Source organism: Cynocephalus volans, chromosome 4, assembly GCF_027409185.1.
Source record: "Cynocephalus volans isolate mCynVol1 chromosome 4, mCynVol1.pri, whole genome shotgun sequence".
NCBI classification, from domain to species: Eukaryota; Metazoa; Chordata; class Mammalia; order Dermoptera; family Cynocephalidae; genus Cynocephalus; species Cynocephalus volans.
This window is the reverse complement of record NC_084463.1, coordinates 13,337,605-13,362,635: the sequence shown is the minus strand read 5'-3', so window position 1 is coordinate 13,362,635 and position 25,031 is coordinate 13,337,605. Positions and strand designations below refer to the sequence as shown.

The following is a 25,031-nucleotide window of genomic DNA, read 5'->3' as shown; positions in this document are numbered from 1 at the left end:
CTAGATCCTGGTACACACTCAGTAAATATTTGTTAAATGAATGAGTGAGTCCATAGGTTTGTTAAAGTGCTGATTACAAAAGCCCCTCCAGAGGGTATACTCTTATTCAAGTAGTACGGTCAGTAGTAATATCAAGAAATTACATTTCTTTATGGCTTCCGTGTTTACAAAATACTTTTCCCATACTTCAAATTTGAACTATAGAACTATATTCTGGAATTGGTAATGGCACATATTACTTTATCATTTTACCAACAAAGTTTAGAAAGCTGATATTTACAGAAATTACTTGACTTGCCTAAAGCCACATGGGTAATAAGTCAGTACTCAAATTCAGTGTGTGTTCTACTGCACCATACTGTTGCAAAAAAAGGGCAAGATAAACAAACTGCTTCCTCTGCTTTTCCAATGTCCACAGCATTTCCTGTGAGCAACTTGGGTCTCCTCTACCCTCTTCCCCCACCCCCTTACACCACGGCAAAAGATTCTTACCAGTGCTGGCTTTAGATAGTAGATCTTGGTAAATAGCTAACTAGGCTGTTAACCACATTGTCTATTAGTGCCTAGAAATAAAGCATATAACATTTTAACCGCTTAGAAAGAACTAATATCTGTAATATGACAGTTAACATGAAAGCTTAAAGACTCAGAGAAAGCCAACCTGATTATCCTAAATGTTGTCACTCATAATCCCAGATAAATAGTTCTTAAGTAGGAATAAAAATTTTTGTAAGATTAGGTACAGAAAATGAGAAACAATGACAGTTGCTATATTACCAGCATGAGCTCTCCTGCTCTCAGGAACACACACGTGCTTGGCATTGCCTAACATCTTAGGCCTGAATCCCAGGGCTCATTGGAGAATACTGGCAAAAGGATAAGCCATAGGAGAAAGCACATTCATAAGATTGTTTTGTCTTTTCTTAGCTTAGACATACTTCGAGTACCATGAAGTTTCAGGTTTATGTGAAAGAAACCTAAGATCTGTTGTCACTGAACAACTGAAGAAAGTGTGGTTGAGGGAAGTCTTTAAGAACAACATCATTTATTTTCTCAGGCTGTTGTCATAGACTTGAGCTGAATTTACCCATTTTTCTGCCAAAAGGATCTAGAAACTCCAGCAGAGCTGGTATGGTTTTCTCGATTAGCACTTGGGAGATAGGGGGAAGGCCCAATCGTCTAGCTTCTTCTAGCCAAGTTGAATTCCAGAGCATCCACAGCTGTGTGGGAGGCCATGCCCTACAAATGGATGCAGTTAGTTCAAGAATTCTAAGCTTTTTATTGTCAGTAATGTGTGGAATGAAGTGTCCTCACAGTTAGTGGATATTTCTATGGCTGGTCTTGTTTGTTTGATACAAGCTTCCCTTCATGAGCTGAGATGTACTAAAGACATAGATTTTCAACTTGGAATGACAGTGGTATAAATATAAAACAGGATTTATTCAAGGCTGAATTGCTGTATACCACCTAGTATTATAATTATGTACACGTCTTCCTCCCCTCTCCCCTAGAATATAAGCCCCTTGGGATCAGAACTGTGTTTTACAAATCAGTATCTTCCATAAAACCTAATAGCACCTGGTAGGATATAAACATTCAGTAAATATCTTTGAATGAAAAATGGAATCATCACACTTAACTGTGAAATCTTACATCAGACTCTTGTGTTATATCGTTAAAGAGATAGGTAACTCTGAATTATTTATTCATCAGACCAATTGGTTTTTTATGTACTTTTGTTATATGGATTATTATGTAGTTGACCAGATCTCAAGTGACTTCTAGGTTCATAAGGTATTTTGAACTACTGTAGACTTGACTTGCTCTGTCTCAGGTAAAATTAGCTTGATCCAGACCAATGTTTTTGGATTAAACTTCTCAGAACATCCCAGAGAGTAGTTAGGTAAAACCCCAAGCCTAAATTATAGAAGTATTAAAGATTGAAACTTGCTGTTTTCTTGAGCTCTCATGGAAGATGAGACCTGGCCTGTCCACATGTGTTGACAGATACTTCCTCTGACTCCCCCTCTCAGTGATGGAATTCAATAACTTAAAGTTTTTGAGCACCAAATTCATTCACTGACAATACATTTTTTAAAACCATTGGAAACATACTTAAAGCCTAGTTTGCCTTATTATCCTATTATACCACCTGCTAGCAAACATAGTAAGATCATTTAACTGAAGGAAAATTAATTTACTGTGAAAAAAGCGCATGTTGACAAGTGTATAGAGATCTCTTGTGGACAATATTTTTGAGTCGTTATTGATTAGACTTCATTGTGACTTAATTAATTGTAATACTACATAAGCATTTTATCACTGAAAATGCAAGACCCAGGCTTACATAATGCTTCTGATGGGGAATGTGCCCTGCAGCTACTGCCAAAAAGCTTCCACTTAAGAGGCAAACAATTCTGTCCTGATTGGCTTACTCATCAAGAACCACACAGCATCTCGCTTGGCTAAAAGCACTTTGTTTAGAGAGAATGGGGCAGGGGATTAAAGAGCTCGTCCACCAGTCTCTATACTAAGTGGCTCAGTGTCCTCAGAGCGGTTCTCTCATATCTTTTGAAACATACTTCGTTGCTAGAGAGAAAATCCATGTAGTGCTTTCATGTCAGTGAATGCGGAAATCACAAATGATGTCAGAAAAGAGGCTAGAACCACTTCAGAGTAAGCAGGCCTCCCCTGAACATTGCTATGATTTTACCTAACATAACAGAAAAACAGTGGATAAATGTTGGTAGTGCCCTATTTATTTATGAGTAAACCTTTTCAAACTGTCCCCTGGCTTATGGCAACCTTATATAGAAAAATAGAGAGAGGAAGTGATAAGTGGAAGGACTCCAGAGATTTGGATAACAGCCAACGTCTATTGAACACTTTCTGTGTATCAGGCACTGTTGCATTAATTTATTTACTGCTCAAAACCACCCTGTGAGGTAGGTAGGCTGTATGATAGGTCATTTGATAGACTAGAAATTGAGCCATGGTAAAGTTAAGTAACATACCCAAGATCGCATATCTTTTTTTTTTTTTTTTAAAGATCACACCTTTAATGGCAAAGCTGAGATTTGAAAGCTGGCAGTCTGCCTTCAGAGACCATCTAACCATCTTTGATTGTATTTTAGTTCTCAATAAATACATATCAGGCAAGTTATTCCAAGTATCGAGAGAGATATCTTTGTCTCTGTACACCTGGATTACTTATCAAAAAAAAAAAAAAAAAGAGTAGCAAGAACTCTATATTGGACTCTGCAGTAAAACTGAGCCAGAATTCTGTTATACTATAATGACTAATATTGGGACTCAGAAAAATATTTTAATAATGATATGATAGTATAAGCAACATAGTTTTGCAAATGCAAACCTCAAAATGATCAGCCTCTAGTAAACCGGTGTAGCAAGCCAGGGTCTTTTCAAGGTAGAGCTAAATGTGCGCATCCCCAACCTTTATACAAGGATCTTCTAATTTCTTAATCTTAATTCTGGTGACATCACAGCCATCTAGAAAAACTGATCAAAAATAAGAAAAGCTTAAGAAATAGGTGTTATTTTTCTAATAAATGGAGATATGAGGGTCAGACACTTGTTTTCTCCTCCGTCTGTGTCAGGTTGATAAACTACGAGTATTAAAACTGAAGAGAATAGTCTCTCAACCTAAGTTTATTGATTTCTACTAGAAGCTTTTCTTATCAACTCCATCTCTATTTGCTAAATTGTTCCAAGCCATCTGCCTATGGCTTCTACGTTCAGTCACTGAGGATAGCCTACAAGATTTAGAGTTATAAGGAACTTTATTTCTATTCTAGAATATTCTAATAACTGTCCACCTTCTTATCTGACTTCTTAGTGTTGAAATGTCCTTTTTGAAATTTTACCAAGTGTTCCATTTGTATGGGATTCCTATTTTTCTTTCCTCAAAACAACTGAAAGCAAATGGTTTCAAAACAAGACAATTTTTTTCTCAGAGCTATTATGTTATAGAAGCTAATCTCAATGCTTATGATTTATGAATCAAATTTTATTGCTACCAGTACTGTTACAGATAAAGTTTCATTACAATTAATTCCAAGATTGTGTATTTTCTTTGGTTGTGTAAAACTGTGGTATTGACTATTACTTTAAATAACCAAATCCTTTATCTTGGGATTTAGAAATGTGTATGTATTTCTTTTGTAGCGGTAATGTATCAAAATTTAATTTATAGAGTAAAAATATTCCAATCTTGACAACACCATTGTTCTGGCAATATCCAATATAATAAAATTTTATTGCAACAATGAAATCCCTGTATTTTGTTAATTGTATTTAACATTTATGCAATCTCTGAATGCATCTGCAGGTTATCACATTTAGTGTTTGTTGTTTATACATACAAATGTCTTATTTGAAGACCATTTGTCTACTTTGTTTAGATTTTAAAATAGTAACTATGTGCAATTGGTTTGACTTTAGCTGGCAGTTGACAATGACAGGGTTTCTTTGGGCATATTTAAAAAAATTTTTTCTAGGGCTTAGTCCACAAGAAGGAGGATTCCTAACTCTGGCCAGCTCCTTACCAAAGGAAGATATCTTTGCAAAAAACACCTATGTTTTCTTATTGATTTACTGTTTCAATTTTTTTCTGTAGGGATCATGACATAGTCACACTATATTCTATCCATGATTATGACAGGATCAGGACACTGTGACAGACTTTATTTTGTTTTCACAAACAGAAGCAGCATGTTTTGCTTTTCATGGTGTGTTTGTTTGTTTTAGAAAGGCAGATAGCATTAAAGAGGAGCTGAGTCACAAACAGTTGTAAGTCCAGAACATATAAAGTAGGGAAATACACTCTTCTAAAAGCCATGTTGTTCCATCCTGAGATCATCATTGCAGACCATTTATCAATCTTGTTCTATTTGTCTACTTAAACAGTATCAATTCTCCCCAAGACCTGAACTGACAAAGTGAATGGATAACAGAATCCGGCAGTAGATTGCATAGTGTCCTTGTTATGAGAAGCTTAGGACTTTAGTGCCATTTAACTTTTTAAAAAATTTTATTGTCATTCATTTTCCATAGAAACATGTTTTAGAGACTGAATAGCCAACTTATTTTTGTTTCCTTTTTAGATTTTGAGATTTAGGAAAACAGAACCCTCTTTGAAATTTGCTCCTAGAGCAATTCATTACTAAGAAAGAAATATTACTAAGAAGTTTGTTAAAAATATCAGAAACAAAGAACTCTTCAGCTGAGTGCTTTGGAATTACCTTGGAACACATCTAGTATTGAAGGTACATGAGAAATAAACCTATTCCCTTATTGTAAGCACCTGTAAGAAGCATGAATTTTCTAGGTAAATGCTTCTTCCTTGCATTCTTCCCATGCCTTCTGGCACACAGATGTCTTCTGTTTCCACCAGCTCAAAGCAGCTTTATGTGGCCAGAAAGAATCTATGACTCAATTTCTTTTATACCACTCCTCTGCCACAAAGCTGAAAACGATTGCTTTGTCATGCCCTGTACTTTGGCATCATATGAAGGGTTTAAGGGACAGTTGGCCTTCCCTCCTTTCATAGGACCAGCCCGAAGATTCTGATGATCCAGTTTTTCTAAATTTCTGCCTATCCCTTCTCCTCATCTATGATTCCTTGTTTGGCAAAGGCTATTGTTTTAAACCTCCCATCGTAGTCTTCATCACTTGGCAATGACGAGAGTATATAAATGTAAGTTCACGCTTCTATGATATATTTAATCCTCACCAGCAAAATTATTAGTAGGACAGCCCTTCCCCATTAGAGGTTCTTATCTCCCTGCCTTCTGAATTCATCCAACTTGCCACCCCCCCTTAAAGTTGTTTTCTAGCAGCTCATAGCCTTCTGATCATGGATTTACCCAGCCTGTTTTGTACTGACTTAGCTTGTAGGTAATTGTCATGATGACACCTGTGGAGATTACATGGCATTTCATCTGTCAGAAGAGGGAATTAAATTGTTTTGATTTGTTTTTATAAAGATATGCTGGCTACTACCTAAAGCACCAATAATTAACTTATTTTAGGTATTATATAGGTTAAGAACTCTTTGGAGTAAGATTGGCCAGAATTTGTATCTTGGTTCTGCCTCTTATCATCTGGTCAAGTTTCTTAACTTCTCTGATTTTTAATTTCTTTATCTATAAATTGGAGATAATACTAATTGCAGTTGGTTTGTGAATTAAGTGCTTAAATTAACTTAAAGGAGTTAGCATTCTGCCTATCATATAGGTGCTCAATAAATGTTAATAATTATTATTAAATAATATTTTTGAATGAATTGCTTTATTGATCTTTCATTCCCTCTTTCCCTATTTTGTTTTTTACTCTTTACTGAATGTCTTTCTCTCACTCTTACTCTCTCAACATGCTAAAGGAACATTAATACCTTCAGTTAAATCCACAGGATTTATGGAGAAGTTGCACCTGCCAAGAATTGTTTTGGTTTGTTGTATCATTACCTTGATGCTATAACTATGCCCACATACAGACATCTGCTCAGGTGGTAATATGATTTACAGATTCTTCTGTATAGCCTCAGAAAAGATCATTGAGTAAAGTACACCCCCTGTATGAGACAAAGAACTCTAAAGCTAGAAGGGGAAGCCTTGGAAATCATTTGATCCAGACTTTTGTCCCCAAACATCTAAATCTTAAGTAAAACAGTAGTTGTTTGGTTATTCCAGCTTGAAGCATGGAGAATGCCTATTATGTTGTGGATTCTTAGATTCAGAGGATTGAAGTTGTTCGAAAGAATTGCAGCAGTCATCTAGTCCAGTATTTCTTTCTCTTTTTTGTGTGTGTGTGTTTTTATAACTTTATTTGATAATCAGCGGTTAGTTCTCATCCACATTGACTATCTGCAGATTTTTGAAAGTGGTAACAGGTACATAGATAATCAAAGTATAGAGCTTGTTTGGTGAACCTTCATCCTCATTACATTTTTTGGACAACCGCCCATGGGTCCAGTATGGGACATCCCTTATTCCTTTGGCCCAGACAGCTTTGTTGAGCCTGGTATCAGTGCACACATCTGAAGTCCCCATCTCCTTCATGGCAAATTTCCGGATCTCTTTGAGTGCCCAAGGGACACGCTTCTTGAAACCCACTCCATGGATACACTTGTGAATGCTGATGGTGTCACCACCTCGTTGATGGCAGAATGGCCCTTCTTCTAGCCACCCTTCTTTGCAGGAGCCATTCTGCTGGGCCCAAGTTGGAAAGGGAGAGCACAAAGAATTGTGGGAGAGGGCCCAGTGTTTGTTTCAACTGCCATTTGAGGGCCTATTATATGTCAGGTATTATAGTAGGCTCTAGGGGTATACAACTCTGTAAGACACAGTCTCCATCCTTGAAGGACTCTCAGTCTTCCTGATGCCTGGGCTGGGAGCCCTTCCAGTGTCATCACAGATGCCAGCCTCTGAATAAACATTTCTAGTGACAATAAGCTCATAGCTTAATAGGATAAGTCATTTCCTTTTCACAGTTACATAGTTTTGGTGTTGGAGGGACCAAGGAGTTCATCCTACCCAATTATTTCTGGACTTATTTTTTCAAGTAAAATCTTACCCAGAACATCAGTCTATAAAATGAGTAAAATTAGCTGTGCCCCAGGTGTGGCCCTGCCTGCCTTCCTGCCCCCTCTAACTTCCCTAAGGGTCTCCTCCTCAGATGCCTAGGGCCCTGATCCAGTATATCAAATCAGCACAGATAATTAAAAAGATCTTTTCCTGTATTGAGTTTGTAACTTCCTAATTATTCCGAATTCAGGCCCTTGGACTGCACAGTGTAAATCTACTTTGTCTTCTTGCAAAAACCCTTTGGATACTTGAAGAACACCCAGCATACCCGTTCCTGCCCACACCTTCTCTTCTCCAAGATAAGTCAGTGTCACTGCCTTTCACTTGTCTGCAGGTGCCATGTTTTCAAGGTTTTTAATCAGGAAATTCTTACTTAAGTTATTTTATTTCTTCTTCTTCTAGTCTGGAAACCATAGGCACAGCTTCTATTAAACTAATTTCCCTCCCCCCTTTCCTTTATATTTTCTCCCTTAGGCCAAATACTTTCAACCTCTAGAAAGTTGTTTATTTTCAAAGACAAAAAAGAAAAAAGATCTTGCCTTCTTAGATGGAGTCACACTGGCAATCTCAACTTAATTTTCATTTTAGGACCCTGTCCCTACAGCAGCTCTCTCTCCAACAAGTCCTCCATATGCCTGTCAGTGCAGCGGAGCAGGGCCTGTGTAGTGCATCCTCTGGTTAACATTCTGTTGGCATATCAAGTTTCATGGGCCCACTGTGATTTTCACTGCAGACACCGCTTGGCGTCTTGCACAGAGCAGATGAAAGCAGCCTCTGAAGGGAAGCTGCTTCCCTGGCACACACAAGCAGAGCATTATATTCCTGTATTGCCCAAAGTGCTTTAGCTTCATTTAGCATTGGAGGCTCTGCCTTTCGGGAGGGAGTAAGTGATGGGGCCATTTTAGACATTAAAATAGAGCACTCTTTGGCATCTTGTGAAAAAGTTGCTTTGATCTTAGGCCCCCATCTTACTTTCCACTTTTTAAAATGGATAGCCCTGTGGTAGACTGTATTGTTAGGTTTGAGAGCATTTATCCCCTTCATTTTCACCCTCTTTCCATATTTTATGTAGAATAGTGTGCTCAAATCTTGTTTGAATTTTATTTCATGAGCTATATGACCCCTTAGGAAGTATGGGTTGAGGATGATACTCTAGCTTTCTGCTTTTTTTCATATTTTACCATCTGTGCAACATATGAAAAGTGTTAGATTTCTTTTCCTTAGCAAGTTGGATATTATGTTGGATAGACAAGATAAAAGCTCTTGTCCTTGAGGTATTGACACTAACCAGGAGTTCTTAATCTTGGTCCTGTAGACATATTGGGGAATCTATGGCAAGCTTCTTGGGCTCCTTGAACAGTCTAAAATTATATGCAAGTTTTTGTGTATAAAGTCTTGTGTGAATCTTTCTGGGTATTTTGTAAGGCATCTGAGGCCAAATAATGGTTAAGGATGACTGAATAGAGGTTTCAAGATCCTGAAACTGAACAAGATACATCTTCTAATTAGGACTCATTATGGTAGTATTGGTTTTTTGTTTGCCTTGAAAAAAATCTCTGTTTTAAAGCAAGCCCGTAGGTGAACGTGACTCGGCCTTGGTCATCTGTTTTTATGCACTAAATTGTGTGTGGAGACCAAAGGAAAACAGAAGAGTGCCATCTAGAGGCCTTCACGACAATTTTACAACATTTGAAGCAGACCGGGCCTTCTCTCTGTAGAAGGGTCTTTACCTTTAGCAACTTTCTAAATTAAGAACATTTTTTTTTCCTCTCAGGTAATTGCAGTCCATAAATGTGTGTGCTAATGATATTTATAATCCATACAGATGCTACAGTTGTGGGGTCTAGACTTGCTACTCTGGAAACATAATTTTAGTAAAGCTTAATGGAATGTGGGAACTATAGTCTTTCAGCTCTACACTGCATTTGAATATACTTTTAATCATAAAGCAAGAACAAACAGATGCCTGATATAAAATTATTTTTATATAGGGACTTGGCTTTGTTGTATTTTCTTTTAAAGTTAGAATAAATTAAAATTAAGAATGATTTATTTTAATTACTCTTAGTATTCCTTTCAAGACAGTGATATAGAATGGTGTTTGACAAGCGGTATAGAAATTACAGAGTTGAATTCACCATAGAAAAAGAGATCAAACAGAATTCATATAGGGTAGTCAAAAGCATAGCTTTGAAGTCCCAGCTTTGCCTTTACTTTGTGATGTTGAGTATGTTAACTTTTCAGAATCTCATTTCTTCTTCATTTATAAATGGGGCCAATAATAGCATCTAACTTAGGGTTGTTGTGAAGATTAAATGAAATAATGTTGGTAAGCACCGTGCCTGGTATATAATAAGTCTTTTAAAATGAGCAATAATGTATTACTGTTCATGTCATTTTCACTGGCCAGTTTTGTTTTTAGGACAGTTGTAATAAAATAGAAAGATAAATTTTTTTTTTTTTTTCACTTTGAGAATCTTTTATTGACTCACCAGAAAGATAAAATTTTAAAACATATAGAGAATTTTATATTTTTAAAAAGCATTTTCACAGATATGATCTCATTTGATTAGAATAAATATTCAATAAACATTTATTTATTTATATATTCACTAGATATTTTTTCAACTCCTATTAGGTGTAATAACCATTTTGGGTATTGGAGATTTGATGCTGAATATAGCAGTAAGAAAGACATGGGCCTTACATTGTTTGGGTGGGGGCGGTTAGACAGTAAATAAGTAAATACATAAACAAGGTGAGTTCACATAGAAATTATTAGTGTGAAGAAAATTAGTGTGACATAATATAGAGGGACTGGAGGCCTGCTTTAGAGTCAGTGGTCAGGGAAGAGCTTGCTGAGGAAGTGACATTTAAGCTCCTTCCTGAATGACAAGGAGCCATCCGTGTGAAAATCTGAGGAGTAACCATTCCAGCTAAAGGAAAGAGCAAGTGTAAAGGCCATTAGGAGGGGGTGTGTTAAACGTGCAAAGGCTGGAAAGAAGGCCAGAATGGCAGGAGATGAGGTCACAGTAGGCCTGCAGAAGGCAGAGACCTTGAAGGCCCAGGACTTTGGATTTTATTCTGAGGGTTATGGGAAGCGATTGGAGAGTTACAGGCAAGATAGTGGTATTCCCAGATTTATGTTTTAGAAAAATCCCTTTAGCTTCTGTATGGAGAATAGATTGTAATGGAGCAAGAGTGGAAGCAGAAAGGCCAATCAGGAGACTTTCCCAATAGGCTAAGCAAGAGATGATGGTGGCTTGGATGAAGATGTTGAATGAATGGTTCAGGGACTGGATCCCCCAACAACTCTGTGCACTTGAAAGGCAGTATAGCATTATGGTTAAGAGTACCAGGTAGGGGCTGGCCGGTTAGCTCAGAGTTGGTTAGAGTGTGGTGTACTAACACCAAGGTCAAGGGTTCAGATCCCTGTACCAGCCAGCTGCCAAAAAAAAAAAAAAAAAAAACAACTGGTTTGAAATCTGACTTAATAACCTTGTGACCTTTAAAGTTCTTAACTTCTCTGTGCCTAATTTTTACCGTTTCTAAAATGGGAATGATGATAGTACATTCCTTCCTCCTAGGATTGCTGAGGATTAAATGAGATAGTAATAATTGTAAAGTGCTCAGAAGAATGTGTTAATAGCTGTATTATCATCATCATCACCACCTTCATCACAACTCCTACTCCCACATCATCCTCAGTACCCCCAATTTACAGATGAGAAAACTTAGAAAGAGGGTGGTTTTGAAATCAGAATATAGTTTTCTTGATTTTGAATCCATTGTTTTTTATCTGAATCACTACCTCACATCCCAGTATTATGTGCCTGTGAATGTTTAAATAACATTGAGAAAATGGGAAATAAGGCTAGCTGAATCCCAGAGTGGGGTAGAGAGGTAGCCTGGGACTAGGCCTCTCTCCACACACCTTGTGCCATCAGAAATTCCAAATTCCCCAAGTTTTGAAGAGAGCTATTGCACACCTAACCCAAAAGCATTAGTAGGCACATATAGGCAAGAGAACCAAATATTTTGAGAACCTTATAAGATACTGAATCTCTTCAGAGGACATTCTGCTTTTCATTAATTGTGTTAAATGGGACCATACATAATATAAATAGATGAAATCCATGGATTATCCCCAGACATTTTCTGTCAGACTTTTAGTGAAAGCATTAACCAGACTACCACATTTACCTTTCTGTCTTCTCCATCTCTCTCTCTCTCTCTCTGCCTTTGCCAGCCCCTTCTGGAATAAGCAGTGAAATAGGTAAGGAGCAAGGAGCAAGAGAGACAGAGTTAGAAATAAGGAGCCTGAGAATCTACCTGCCAGCCTTGCCTCTTAGTTCTTCAACTCCACTGGTGCCTCCCCTCACCAGATACTGAAGGCAAGCTGTTTGTCTGTTGCAGAATGTGAGCACTTGATCCGTCACATGCTGGTGTTAGACCCGAATAAGCGCCTCTCAATGGAGCAGATCTGCAAGCACAAGTGGATGAAGCTAGGGGATGCCGATCCCAACTTTGACAGGGTGAGCTGGGCACTACTTGCCACAGAGAACTCCTCTTATAGCTACTGTAGTCTCTTTTGCATGTGATTATAAGCAGGCCATGACCTGAAAGGTGGGCACTGGGAACAAACTATTATGTAATACTACAGCAGCGAGTGAAGCAAGCAAGAAGGAATGAAAAACCAGCTGAGTTGTTGGAGATTAGTGATAATGGTTTCCTACCATTTGTCCCCAAATCATAGTCTGTTTTTAGCTTTTGAGACAGTACAGCCCACAATTCTGCAGCTCACCTACCATGGGGATGTCTCCTTTTTCTTGTCTTAGTGTGTTCAATGGCTTCTGCAGCATACCTTTATTTTAAACCATTATAGCCATCCCAGGGTACCCCAAGAAGCTCAGGAAACAAGGGGATTTTGTTTGCTCACAGCTGATTACCCCAGCACTGTCTTGCTTAGAATTTGTCTGAGGCCAAAAAATTCCCAAGTTAGGGGACATGGAACAGCTCAGTCATATATGATATGCCATATTGACATGGTTAATTGAAGATTTAATAGCTTGCTTATTTTTATGTTACAGTTGATAGCTGAATGCCAACAACTAAAGGAAGAAAGACAGACGGACCCCCTGAATGAAGATGTACTCTTGGCCATGGAAGACATGGGATTGGATAAAGAGCGGACACTACAGGTATCTGTAGTGTGGCATAGGAATGGAGAACAAAGTCAGATGTAGCGGTCCTTCTTCTATTCTGCCTTTTCCATTTTTTCACCCTCCTGGGAACTTGGGTCTTTTTGTTTTCCTCCTTTCTTCCAATGCCTCTCCCTGGGCCAAGGAAAGAAGGTGCTTTGGTCTTCTAATGTTATTATTGTTAGGGTTTTGGTCATTGACCTGCCATTTCACCGGGGTATTTTGCCCTTTTCCCTTCTCTCTTGGTAGTCATTAAGATCAGATGCCTATGATCACTATAGTGCAATCTACAGCCTGCTGTGTGATCGACATAAGAGACATAAAACCCTGCGTCTCGGAGCACTTCCTAGCATGCCCCGAGCCATGGCCTTTCAAGCACCAGTCAATATCCAGGTGGGCAATAACTCCAGTGACCTAGTTCAGGACAAGTAACACCAGGGGGGTAAGCATTAGCCGTTGCTCACTAACCCTAAGTCAGGAGAGTTTCCTGTTCTTCCTTACCTCTGTTCTCTCCCATTTGCGGTCTCTTCCTTTGTCAGAGGTCAATCAAGGATTTGAACTTTTCTTTGACAGAGAGGATGGATGGGCAACAACAGTTGCGTTAAAAAAAAAAAGAAAGAAACAGCAAATCATTGGGAGATCCTGTCCTCTCTAAAAAATGCTTCCTTGTTATGGCTTCTAAAGGTAGAGGAACCAAAGACTTTAGCAATTGAGTGAATGTAGACTTTTAGCAATCAAGACTACTTTGAGAGACTATCATTATTTCCCTCTCATGTTTAAGGTTTGTGTGTATATGTATGTACTGCTTTCCAGGCGGAGCAGGCAGGTACCACTGTGAACATCAGCGTTCCCCAGGTGCAGCTGATCAACCCAGAGAACCAAATTGTGGAGGCAAGTAGCAACCTCTGATAGTTGTCAACGGAAACCACTTTCTTTCCCATCTGTTTGCTTCCTTTCCTTCTTATTTCTAATTTGATGGTATTTCCCTCCCCCTCAGCCGGAAGGGACCGTGAACTTGGACAGTGATGAGGGTGAGGAGCCTTCCCCTGAAGCATTGGTCCGCTATTTGTCAATGAGGAGGCACACAGTGGGTGTGGCTGACCCACGGTGAGTATCTGACCTCATCAATACCAGGGCAACGAATTCCCGTCTGACCTTCAGTTCCTACTGTGGCACATTTTTCCTACTTCATTGTATCCCCTAGATGAGATCTAATCCAGTGGCCAAGACAAGTTTTCAGCCCATTCAGGGACTCTGGTAGATCAGACTCGATTTGACTAAAGAATTTCAAAGTGTCCCTAGTGGATGGTGGACTGTCATCTACCATCATGCTAATTAATCACAAAACTCTGGTGAAGAGTATGATAACATCTTTGCCCACAAAGAGCGAGGTCCTCTGATTCCAAGTTACATAAAAGTACCCCTTAAAATTCATCTAAGTTTGACAATTTTTCGAGATGTTTTCCACATGTTCTAATGTAAGTCTCATCTAGGAATGATATATTTTATATATGTGGACAATTAAAAATTAAGTGAACAAGAATCTAAAAACATCAGTTTCCCAAAGTATTTTCCTAAAACAGTCTTTCGTGATATTCCTTGATACCCTCACACTGGGGAAACGAACTGAAGGCCAGCTCGCTCTGTTTTTGTTCTACAGTTGAAGTCTCTCAACATAAAAACAGTCTTACCTCTTTTCTGGGTATTTCGTTTGCTAAGTAGGGAAGAGAAGGTTGTGGCAAGAGTTCTCCTGAGAGTTCAACTAGAGGCAAAGCTGGTTTTCTTATAAATAGTTCTTTTCTCTGAGTGAATTTCCAAAAAAGACTTTCATGCCTGCTGATTTGTTGGCTTTGTGTTCCTTGTGCTTCGCCTATGCTCGAACAGGCAACACAGGAACATTCTGGCTCCACAGACTGTGTCAGCTGCAAAGGGGCGGAGCACTGAATGGCTCTGTTACTGGAAAGATCTCTTATTTTCTACTGCTGTAGCATGACATCTGTGTACATCCAGTACTTATGTTCCTATCAGCACTGACAAGAGTGACTGCATTCTTTCCCTGGTGAATCAGTTGCTACTTCAGGCAGCCATTGTTTTAGCGGATGGCCCATGTTCTCCAGAAACTTGCTGTTCACCTCCAAGCTTTGAAAACCTGAACTGGACTGGTGCCAGTGTTTCCTCTTGGCTCAGAGCTGTTGGTTTTACATGAGTGGTCGATGAAGAATAGCAATCCTGAGTCCCAAACAGTAAGATGGCAGGGTCTGTTTTACTTTGGAATCTTAGAGAGAAATACAAATTTTAGAGGAAAGTAAAAAAAAAATAAAGTAAATTGTACTCAACATAGCAGTGCCATCATTTTTGGGATATGAGCACTTTGAAGTAAGAATATTGACCAAACTTCTCTGTCATCCTGTTTTCTATCAGCACGGAAGTTATGGAAGATCTGCAGAAGCTCCTACCTGGCTTTCCTGGTGTCAACCCTCAGGCTCCATTCCTGCAGGTGGCCCCTAACATGAACTACATGCACAACCTGTTGCCCATGCAAAATTTGCAGCCAACTGGGCAGCTTGAGTACAAGGTACCTGGATATGGGAGAGGGCTTGCCCCAAAAGAAACAAACCTGAGCTTCCTTTGAGAGGCTTTGAGGGACCTTCCCCAGGGTTTAAGAGTTTCCTTATGGAAAAGGAAAGCAGCCTGGGTGAAAGGGAAGATTTCTCTAGTCTACATCACTATCAAAGGATCCCTTGAATTTCAGTAGATTAGAGTACTGCTGTTTTCTCTCCTACTTTCTCTCCCATCTCACCAATCTGTTCTTCACATTCTGCTCCTGGCAGGAGCAGTCTCTGTTGCAGCCACCCACCTTACAGCTCCTGAATGGAATGGGCCCCCTTGGCCGGAGGGCATCAGATGGAGGAGCCAACATCCAATTGCATGCCCAGCAGCTGCTGAAGCGCCCACGGGGACCCTCCCCACTTGTCACCATGACACCAGTGAGTAGCAGCACAGAGCCCACCTTACTTTCTCAGAGGCTTTTAATAAAGAGATTGTGGGCGTAGCGTTGGGAACTCAGAACCAACCTAAATGTCTCAATTTCTTCTTTCTCCAAACTTACAATGCTCAATGTATTCCCATTTTCTTCAGGCTAGTAGACTTTTCCAGACTATTTTTGGCTAACTTACTTAACCACATAATTTCTACGCTGAATCCTGCTCCTGGAGAGCCTCTTCTTCAGTGGGTCACTTACACGCACTCTAATTAAGTACAGCTGCATTCCTGCCAACTCTGAGGCAAGTCGCAGTAGCCTGACTCAGAGCCTTCACATGGATAACTTTTCCCTGCCAGAAGGCAGTTGAATTGAACAGTGTTCTCTGGAATTAATTGCCTTTCAGACTGATTTTCAAAATTACCTTCTCAACAACTTTTTCTCCTTTAATCAACACCACCTCACATATTTGTTACAACGTGGATCACTTGATTATTTGGCTTTCACAAGCTCTAGCCTTGTCAGTTGGTATCTCTCAATCCCATCTTTTTTATACAATAGTCACATTCAAAGACTTTTTTCCTCCCCTGGGTTTTGTTTATTTCTGGTTATTTTCCTGTTATAGGTCATTCATTCATTCATTCATTCAATATCAAAGTACCATAAGATTGGATACTAACTATATCGATAGCTTTGATGAAATATTTTAGGACCATGCTTCTCAAACTATCTGTAGTTGAGGACATTTTTTCTCCCTTCAAAGATATTAATTGTTGTATAATACAGTAAAAGTGAATCATTAAAGAAACTAAGTTTTAAAAATATACAAAATACAACGCTAATTTTTAAATTCAATTCAACAGACAAAACTACCCCATTAAATTTCTGTAAAAGTTTCTAAAAGCGTACTCTTAATTTCTGTATTTACCTTATTGTGGATTGGTAACAAAACAGTTTGTGGACCGGCATGAGTCCAGGGGCCATACTTTCAGTAACACTGCTGTCCGGAAAACGAAAGAATTATATATCATAACCCTTGATATATAATAATGATATATAAGAGCTTATAGCATGGGAAGACAAGATCAACATACGTGAAGTATTTGGATGATAGTAAAAGACCTTATGTGATTAAGAGTAACATGGACTATTAGGTGGCAGAGGGGTTCAGCAATGGGCAAGGTCAATACAGGTTATGAAGGAGGTGAGATGACTTATTCTGTTCACTGTAACTGTTTTTTTTTTTTTTTTTTCTTTCTTTTTTTTTGGTGGGGGGCAGGCGACTGGCCGGTACAGGAATCAAACTCTGCACTTTGGTGTTCAGCACCATGCCCTAACCAGCTGAGTTAACCAGCCAGCCCCACACTGTAACTGTTTTTGCCATGGTCACTAACAAGTTTTTGTCGACAAGTCCAGTGGACATTGTTAATCTTTATCTTTTAGACATCCTTACTGTATTAGTCACCGTTGACCATTTTTTTCCTTGAAACATTACTCTTTTTTGGCTTCTATCACACCACATTCTCTTTGTTTTCCTCTTGCCTTTCCTTTGCAGTCCTCTTTTCATGTTTCCTTTCTGCTTGTTTCTTGAAGTTGGTGAAACATGGTGTTTTACCTTAGGCCCTATTCCCATCTAACTTTCCATATTCTCTCTGATGAGCTTGTCTATTCCCATAATTTCAGTTACTATCTGATTCTCCAGCCCAGAGTACTCTTCTGAGTTCTGCCCATCTTTATATATGTCTGCCTACTGGATAGGTTTAGTTGATTATCTCATAAGTACTCACTGTTAATTCACCATGCCCTAAAATGACCCCCTTGGATGACAGTGAATGGCACTGTCATTTTCCTGGTTATACAAGCTAGCAATGTGGGTTTTATCTTTAACTCTTCCCTCTCCCTTATTCCCTGTATCAAATCAGTTATCTAATGCCTGTGAATTAAATATCTTACTTCTCTCCATCACCAGTGCCCTTTATTTAACTCATGTCACTGTCATCTATTGCTTAGATTAACACAATGGCCTCCTGACTAGCTTTCTTGCTTCCAGTCTTGTCTCCTGATCCTTGCCACCAGCCCTTTTCACACTGCTAGTTTACTCAAATATAAATCTTATAACATCATGCCCCTGCTTATGAAAGCAGTGATACGCCACTGCCCTTACTCAAAATAAACTTTTTAGTGTGGGGGTCAGGGCCACAGTGTTCCTCTCCTGCATCATCTACAGGTACTTGCTGCCTGACCCTATTTACTCCACCATTATAGAACTGAGGAAAGGATGTGGAAACTCTAGAAGCATTCAAATAATGGAATTATTCCAAAAGGTTTTTTGTTTTGTTTTGTAATTATCATCTGTGCTAGTCCATTTCTGTTGCTTATAACAGAATACCTGAAACAGGGTAATTTATAAGTAAATGAAATTTATTTCTTACAGTTTGGAGGCTGAGAAGTCCAAGGTCCAGAGAACACATCTAGTGAGGGCCTTCTTCTTGGTGGTGACTCTCTACAGGGTCCCATGGCACCCAGGGTGTCACATAGTGAGAATGGGCTGATCAAGAGAGCTAACCTTCTCACTTGCTCTTCTTTTAAAGCCATCATAACCATGCCCATGACAACCGATTAAATCATCAGCACATTACTCCATGACTGGCTTAGTCCATCCCCAAAGGCACAGTCCTTGGGATCCAATCATCTCTTAAAGGATCTGCCTTCTACCACCACATTGGGGGTTAAGTTCCAACATGGGGTTGGCGGGACGTTCAAACCACAGCATCATCCATTTTGAAAAATGCTCTTTTATAGTAATTGAAGTATGGTTTTTGCTCCAATGCCCGAGGCATGGTGATTATGTGAGCCACCAGGCTGTGAGGAGCGGTCAGGGATGCACAGCATCCGGTCCTCATGCAGATGAGAATAGACCATGGTGACGCATGCACTGTGGTGGTTCTCATGTCACTTACATGTTTTGGTGGGTAACAACTATTTGGAAGCATTGAATTGCAACTATACAAGTATATGTTATGTACTAAAATGTACTTTTAAAAAAAGTTATTCTGCTTTCCTGTAGTTAAGACATCTTAACTCTGGAACTAATATTACTATGAAATAGGTCAAGTCCTAGCCATTCCAGGTAAACAGTCTTTTGCTATATTTTCAGGTTCTCAAATAACTACAGGTCTTCTCTTTCCTCTCAGCCTAGAAACCTGTGACCCATTTCCCTTCTTGTCTGACTAGCTCCTATCTATGCCTCCTTCAGGTCTCAAGTTAAGTTTTACCTCCTCCAGGATGCTTTCCTTAATTCCCAAGTTCCCCCATTAGAGGACTTGGTCATGCTATTTTGTAACTGTCTGTTTACTTGTCTCCATCTTCCACTGGACTGTAAAATGAGGGCAAGGACCCTATCTGTAAATTCACATTTTACCCTATAACATAGTAGGCATTCAGCTGTTTGTTGGATGAATAAATGAATGCATGAAATTGAATAAGAGGAAGAAATCCAAATTAATATTACCTGAGCAAGGTAAAAATGGAAAAGTAGGTGTTTTAAAGTTCATTATAACCTAGGGATCCTAGAAAAGTTTTGTTTAAATAAGAGAGTTAACAGGAAGTGCTGTCCCAAGTCCAGAATAAGAGACATAGAATAAGCTGCCACCTTGAACTTTTCCTTCCTGTCTCTCTGCAGGCAGTGCCAGCAGTTACCCCTGTGGACGAGGAGAGCTCAGATGGGGAGCCAGATCAGGAAGCTGTGCAGAGGTAATGTGACATCTGGCAGTGCTTGCAGAACGTCCTTGGGCAGGCTCCCCCTGCAACCAACGAAAGGTCACTTCTGCCCAAGGAGGTGGTACAGTGCAGCTTCAACATTTGTGTGGTCTCTTTGCTCAAGCCAGATGGCATGTTCCTCCCCACGTGGAAGTAACAGAAGACTACCCAGAAAATTTCATTTCTGTAAGCGCCATTGGAAGTCCCCTAAGTGACAGCAATAACCATAAGAACTTTTTCTCTCTTCCCTCCTTCCTTCCTTACCCCTTGCCTTCATATTGCAACTCTAATAGTATTCACAAGGCACAAAGCCTGCTCCTACCTGCCAAGAACTGTTTACTGAAAAGGAATTGGAGATTTGGGATGACAGTGATCCTAGCTAGTCTGGCCATGGACCTCTGGCGTGGACTCTTCCTTTCCAGGAGAATGAATACCTCTCGTACTGTTTGCCGTGTGCTTCCTCCACTCCCTTGTACCAACAAAGAGATATTGAAAAAAGAATATGGGATTCGGGCCAGGGACAGATGCAGATATCCATTGTTTGCAGAACCTGTTGAGAGATGCCTAATTCACAGAGAATGGCAGTGACCATCAGGCATGCTGTACTGTATTAGCCCTGGTCCTCAGCTCCACGCATGCCCCCTTGTGGGAGTTGTCTTTCTCATTTTCTGGGGAGGGGGTTTCACCAGAAGCCAGCATGTATTTTCCCAGAAATACAGGTGTTCTTCAAGATTTTATGTTTTTCCCTCAAGGGAAGTTGAAATAAAATGGTTTTCATGGGCTCTTGGGGAAACTTTGGATGTCTTTCTCAAATGGATATTAAACCATTAATGGCTTATTCTTGGCAAGTTTACATACCACTAATTACTCCACAGTCTGTTAACTGATTTTAGCTTAAATGGACAAGGTAGTTAATGAGACAGACCATTTTTTAAGAACCCGACAGTTGCTGGCCAGTACTTTCTTTCTTACCCCTAGTAGCTCTGTAGCATAGCTGCTTTTTGAAAAGAAGCCATTCCTGTATGGAAAGAAAACTGTGGCAAACAGGGATATTTGCAGGTAGTCCAGCTCCTTCTACAGCTTAGCCAATAGAATGAAAATTTTTCTCTTGATGCTGCTGCTTCCTAGTTAGCTGATAACATGGCATATAAGGTTGCATATGGGCCCTACTGGTATCATGAAGAAATGAGAAATTAGGAAATTTACTGCCTTCCTACCTTAAAAGAGAAAGCAATGTTTTATTTTATCTTCTTTGTCTTAGAATTTAATTCCTCCAGGTCTATCTTCTTTCTTCTTTAGATCAACATTTAAAAGGTACAATCAGTTTTGATATAATGAAAAGGAATCATTATATCACCTTCCTTGATTCATGCCCAAGAAGAGCAGCAGTGTTGGAGGAAGTCATCACCAGATGCAGGGTGACTGATCTCTTACTGATGGTATTGACTAAGTGGAGGGTCTGAAAGATCTTCAGAATAGAAGTCATCCACTTAAGAGAAGGCTTCAGCTTTTGAAACTCTTCTGTTTTTCTGTCTTGCTTTGCCTTTTTTCCCTAAAAACTGTGGTTTTATTTCTTCATCCTCTACAGAATGTTGGTTCCCTGGGGACAATACCAGTTTTTCTTTTCTGATGATTGGGTTACAGTCATGGGGCCTGAAGGAAGAGGTGGTTTTGGAACTCACCCATCTGCAAATGGAAGGATCTATTTTCTGGGACCTGTAGTGAGGACAGATTCAAAACCTGAGGCCTGTGAGATCAAGAGGCATATACGGAGTCCTTCTGAATATCTCCGTTTGCTCATCTCTAGGAATAGTCTTTAGGGCTTATTTCCTCTGACTTGTATTTTGGAAATTTGGAGGGAAAAGAGGAATAAAATTAACATGTAGAAAATAAATTCTTCTGTTGAATGTAATGCAGTAGGAAAATTGATACTCTTATCCTTGTGAGCTAGATCTGCTTTCTCTCTTCTCTTCAGTGGCTACTCTTAGGTTCAAAATTCAGCCACTTCTATGTTATGCCAACTTGTTGGCAAGTTAGATGTGTTTCACTTTCATCCAATCAAGGATCTGTTTGCTATAGAGCACTTTTTGAGCTCTGGCACTATTTCACTGAGTACTTTGGATTAACTTCTAATGCTTCTTGCAGAGGGATATTCCTGTCTGTCTTTTTTACTATGAAATGTGCTCCTGCTTGTTGCAGGTACTTGGCAAATAGGTCCAAAAGACATACACTGGCAATGACCAACCCTACAGCTGAGATCCCACCGGACCTACAACGGCAGCTAGGACAGCAGTCTTTCCGTTCCCGGGTCTGGCCTCCTCACCTGGTACCTGATCAGCATCGGTGAGTAGCCATATGAGCTGTCTGAGCTCCTTGAGGCTCATCGGACAGGCACCCTTCTGACTAGTCTCACAGTGATGGTGACTAGCATCAAAGCTTTGAATAGGAGCCAGCTGTCATCCTGAACTCACATCTTCTCAGCTTCTTGCACTAGGCAATGCACAAGGAAAAGGTTTTCTACTGAGCCCTGGAGCGATACAAGATTCTTCTTTCCCATTACCTTGCGGACGTGTTTATTGTCTACAGTTGATTGCCATGATTCTAGATGTTGACTCATAGATGAAATTGAACTTGAGAACTGCAAGGAAGTGAAGCTCTCAGAAGGCCAACTGGAAATAGGAGGATTTGTAGCAATATCAATAGACATCTTCTTTACTAATTCATCACCTTCAGAAGAATGAGCATATCATGTCATGTCACCATTGGACAGTGAGCTTGGATATGGAAGAAGATACATTCCCTTGTGAGTGGTAGAACTGAGATGCTGCATCTTCTTGAGTGATGTGCTTGAGAAGTCATTCTTTGAATATTCTGAGGGCAAAATCTTTTGCTAGGTCTCTGTTACATTTACAATTCATTTTCTTGAAAAAACAAGTTTAACCTTTCTGACCAAGAAAACTTCATTGAGTCCAATTAAGCCTGGAAGCAGGGGGTATGACTCTTTGCTAGATTAGGAAGATCTTCTGTGAATATCTTGATGATTAAAATCTTAGCTATGTCCATACTGAAGCTATCCCCAAGTTCATGGGCCACACTTTCAAAGCCACCACCTATTGTTAGAGTTTATTTTATTTCAGTCTTTTGGGGAGCACAGTGAAAAGCAGTCATACTTGAGAAGGTTGAAAAAGAGTCAGATTCCAAGGAAATTAGGTTTATATGTGTTCTTACGAAATCCTGCAACCAGTTCACACTGGCAAGCTTGATGTGATGTTTTTATTGTGGCTAGTTACCCACTGGGCATTAATGTAATCAGCAGAGGCAGGTGAACTCTGAGCAGACTGAGAAGTAATGAGTGCCACGTTGGAACTCTGAAAGAAGATAAACTTTTATAAATGACTGTGAATGACTTAGTAAAAATGGTCTATTAGGAGTAGCAAGAATGAAGATTCTCATAAAACTCTGATGGCAGAGAAGGACAATCTTTTTCTAATGAAAATCTCTCAGGACCTACTTTGTTAGTACACATTAAAGGATACTTTGAGTGATTACTGGAGATCTGTCTTCTCTTTCCTCTATAAATTTCCTATGATTTCTCATAACTTTGAGCTCTACACTTGTACCTAATAGTCCTTTTATTATTTCATTTCTCCTTGTCTCCATCTTCCCTTCCTTCACAGGCTGACAGTTTTTCAGACCTTGTTAGAGTCTATTGTTTAGCTTAAGTCCTTTGGGTATCCTTGTTTAATTCTAGGTGTTCCTTGGGAGGTATTCTTATCAGGGAATCATAAAGATCAGCCCATCTCCAGTCAGCCTTTATCACAGACCCTATATCCTTTAGACATTCATTGCAAAAGGAAGACTACATTGGCCCACAGCTCTGTTTATGTGATATTCACCTTGCCTACAGTCATTGTCAAGGCCTTGCCTGCTGGAAATCTGTCTGCTGTCTCTTTTCATGTTAACACTCTTGGTAGAGTGCTTCAGGGTTCCTGTGACCAAGCCAGTTTGAACTGGAAGAAAATGAATGCTTTATGAGCAGCAGATTGTGTAAGGCGGGGCATTTGTGCAAACTCAGCATATCTTAATAGGGTCAGTATACAAATATGCAGCCAAGAGACTGAAGTTACTCTTCAGGGGAAAAGAGAAACTTTCCAAAGCCATACAACACTGAAAATGGGTAGCCTAGATAGGTTATTGAATTCCTTTCATTTTCTGGACTAAATGACTAAAGAATAGCATATGAGGGAAATTCAAAAAGTTCATGAAAAGATTATCTTTCAATCCTATTTTTCCATGAACTTTTTGAAGTATCCTGGTATGTATATATTCTTCTAGGGTGTAATAGATGAAGTCCAACATGGAGACAGAAGAGGGGTCTGATCAACCTTTTTATTCCTGGAAGTGTGTAATTTAAAATTTATTTTTTAATGAAGTGTAACTAAAAAAAACCACATACACAAGATGGATTTTATCCAGTTGGGGAAACCCAGTTGCTGTTTGAGGAGTGCAGTGGGAGTATATCAGTCTACAATGAGGCTGTCCTGAGTTTAGACATGATTGCTAATAAAAATAAAATCAAGCACAATTGATATTATCTGTGCTTCTGAAATGAGTACATAGAAATGTTCCTCTGAAGTTACTATGCTGGACTCACCTGTGTATCAATGTACTCAGAGCCTGAGCTTCTGAAAAAGTCATGAAATACCTGGACCTGGGATTATTGCTTTAATGGGAGAGAATGGATTTTGTGCAGAAAGAATGTCTTGTCTGCTTGAAGAACACAGTGTTCTGAGTGAATCAGAAATGTGTCCATTATCAGAAAATACTGAAAGTGTAGGAGTCAAATTTTAGGAGAGAATGCTTTACTTGAAAAACCTGAAGTGGAAATAGAAATGAGAAGTTTTGAGGAAATGGTCCTGAAAGCAGCTTTGATGATCTCTGTTTCTGGATCGTGTCCCCCCAAATCATTTATCTTTTGTGTTACTGAAACAAATATATGTTTGTGCTCATTTCATTAACTCACTACCATGTCAAGCTCAGTTAGAGTCTGAAATAGAAGTCATCAGTAGGAAAGAGAGGGTCAAGGGCTTTCACCTGCTGCTGGAACTCTCTTGACACCTCTGCACAGTCATCAGATTTCTCCTAGTCTCCCCTCTTGTCCTCCCCCCACCCCTCACCACCTGCATTGTATTTGAACTCGCTTGTTAACCTTCCTTAGCTATGGGTCTGCTTCAGTCCAAAATGAGTAACTGGCAAGGGTGGCACATCATTTCACCCATAGTCAAGTGTAATGTCATCTTTGCCCTGGACACGAATTCCTGATTCTTTCCATCATCTATTGGAATGCTGCCTGGGCAGCCTTTTATCTGTTTACCTCAACCCATAAACATCTCTTTCTGATTAGGTAACAAGTATAGGTGTTAGCTTCTAACCCTGATGCTGTCTTAGGCATTCCTTATCAAAAGCTTGTTCTTTCTTTTTGTAAGA

General features: G+C 39.5%; 1 protein-coding gene and 1 pseudogene across 7 annotated transcripts in view; one reads left to right on the top strand and one right to left on the bottom strand.

Moving 5' to 3' along the window:
- Positions 1-25,031, top strand: part of SIK3 (SIK family kinase 3) — a 240,122-nt gene that overhangs the window by 197,604 nt on the left and 17,487 nt on the right. For 3 of the 7 annotated variants that reach the window (XR_010023349.1, XM_063092809.1, XM_063092805.1), the window contains exons 7-15: positions 12,021-12,139; positions 12,695-12,805; positions 13,055-13,198; positions 13,619-13,696; positions 13,803-13,912; positions 15,227-15,380; positions 15,637-15,792; positions 19,468-19,538; positions 21,744-21,887. Coding sequence is in view for 6 of the 7 variants with exons in the window: in XM_063092809.1 (XP_062948879.1) it covers positions 12,021-12,139; positions 12,695-12,805; positions 13,055-13,198; positions 13,619-13,696; positions 13,803-13,912; positions 15,227-15,380; positions 15,637-15,792; positions 19,468-19,538; positions 21,744-21,887 (1,087 nt within the window). In the remaining variant the exon portion in view is untranslated. The remainder of the gene's footprint in view (positions 1-12,020; positions 12,140-12,694; positions 12,806-13,054; positions 13,199-13,618; positions 13,697-13,802; positions 13,913-15,226; positions 15,381-15,636; positions 15,793-19,467; positions 19,539-21,743; positions 21,888-25,031) is intronic. The other 4 variants (XM_063092811.1, XM_063092808.1, XM_063092810.1 and 1 more) reach the window with 2 other exon arrangements.
- Positions 6,861-7,249, bottom strand: LOC134376878 (large ribosomal subunit protein eL31-like; annotated as a pseudogene).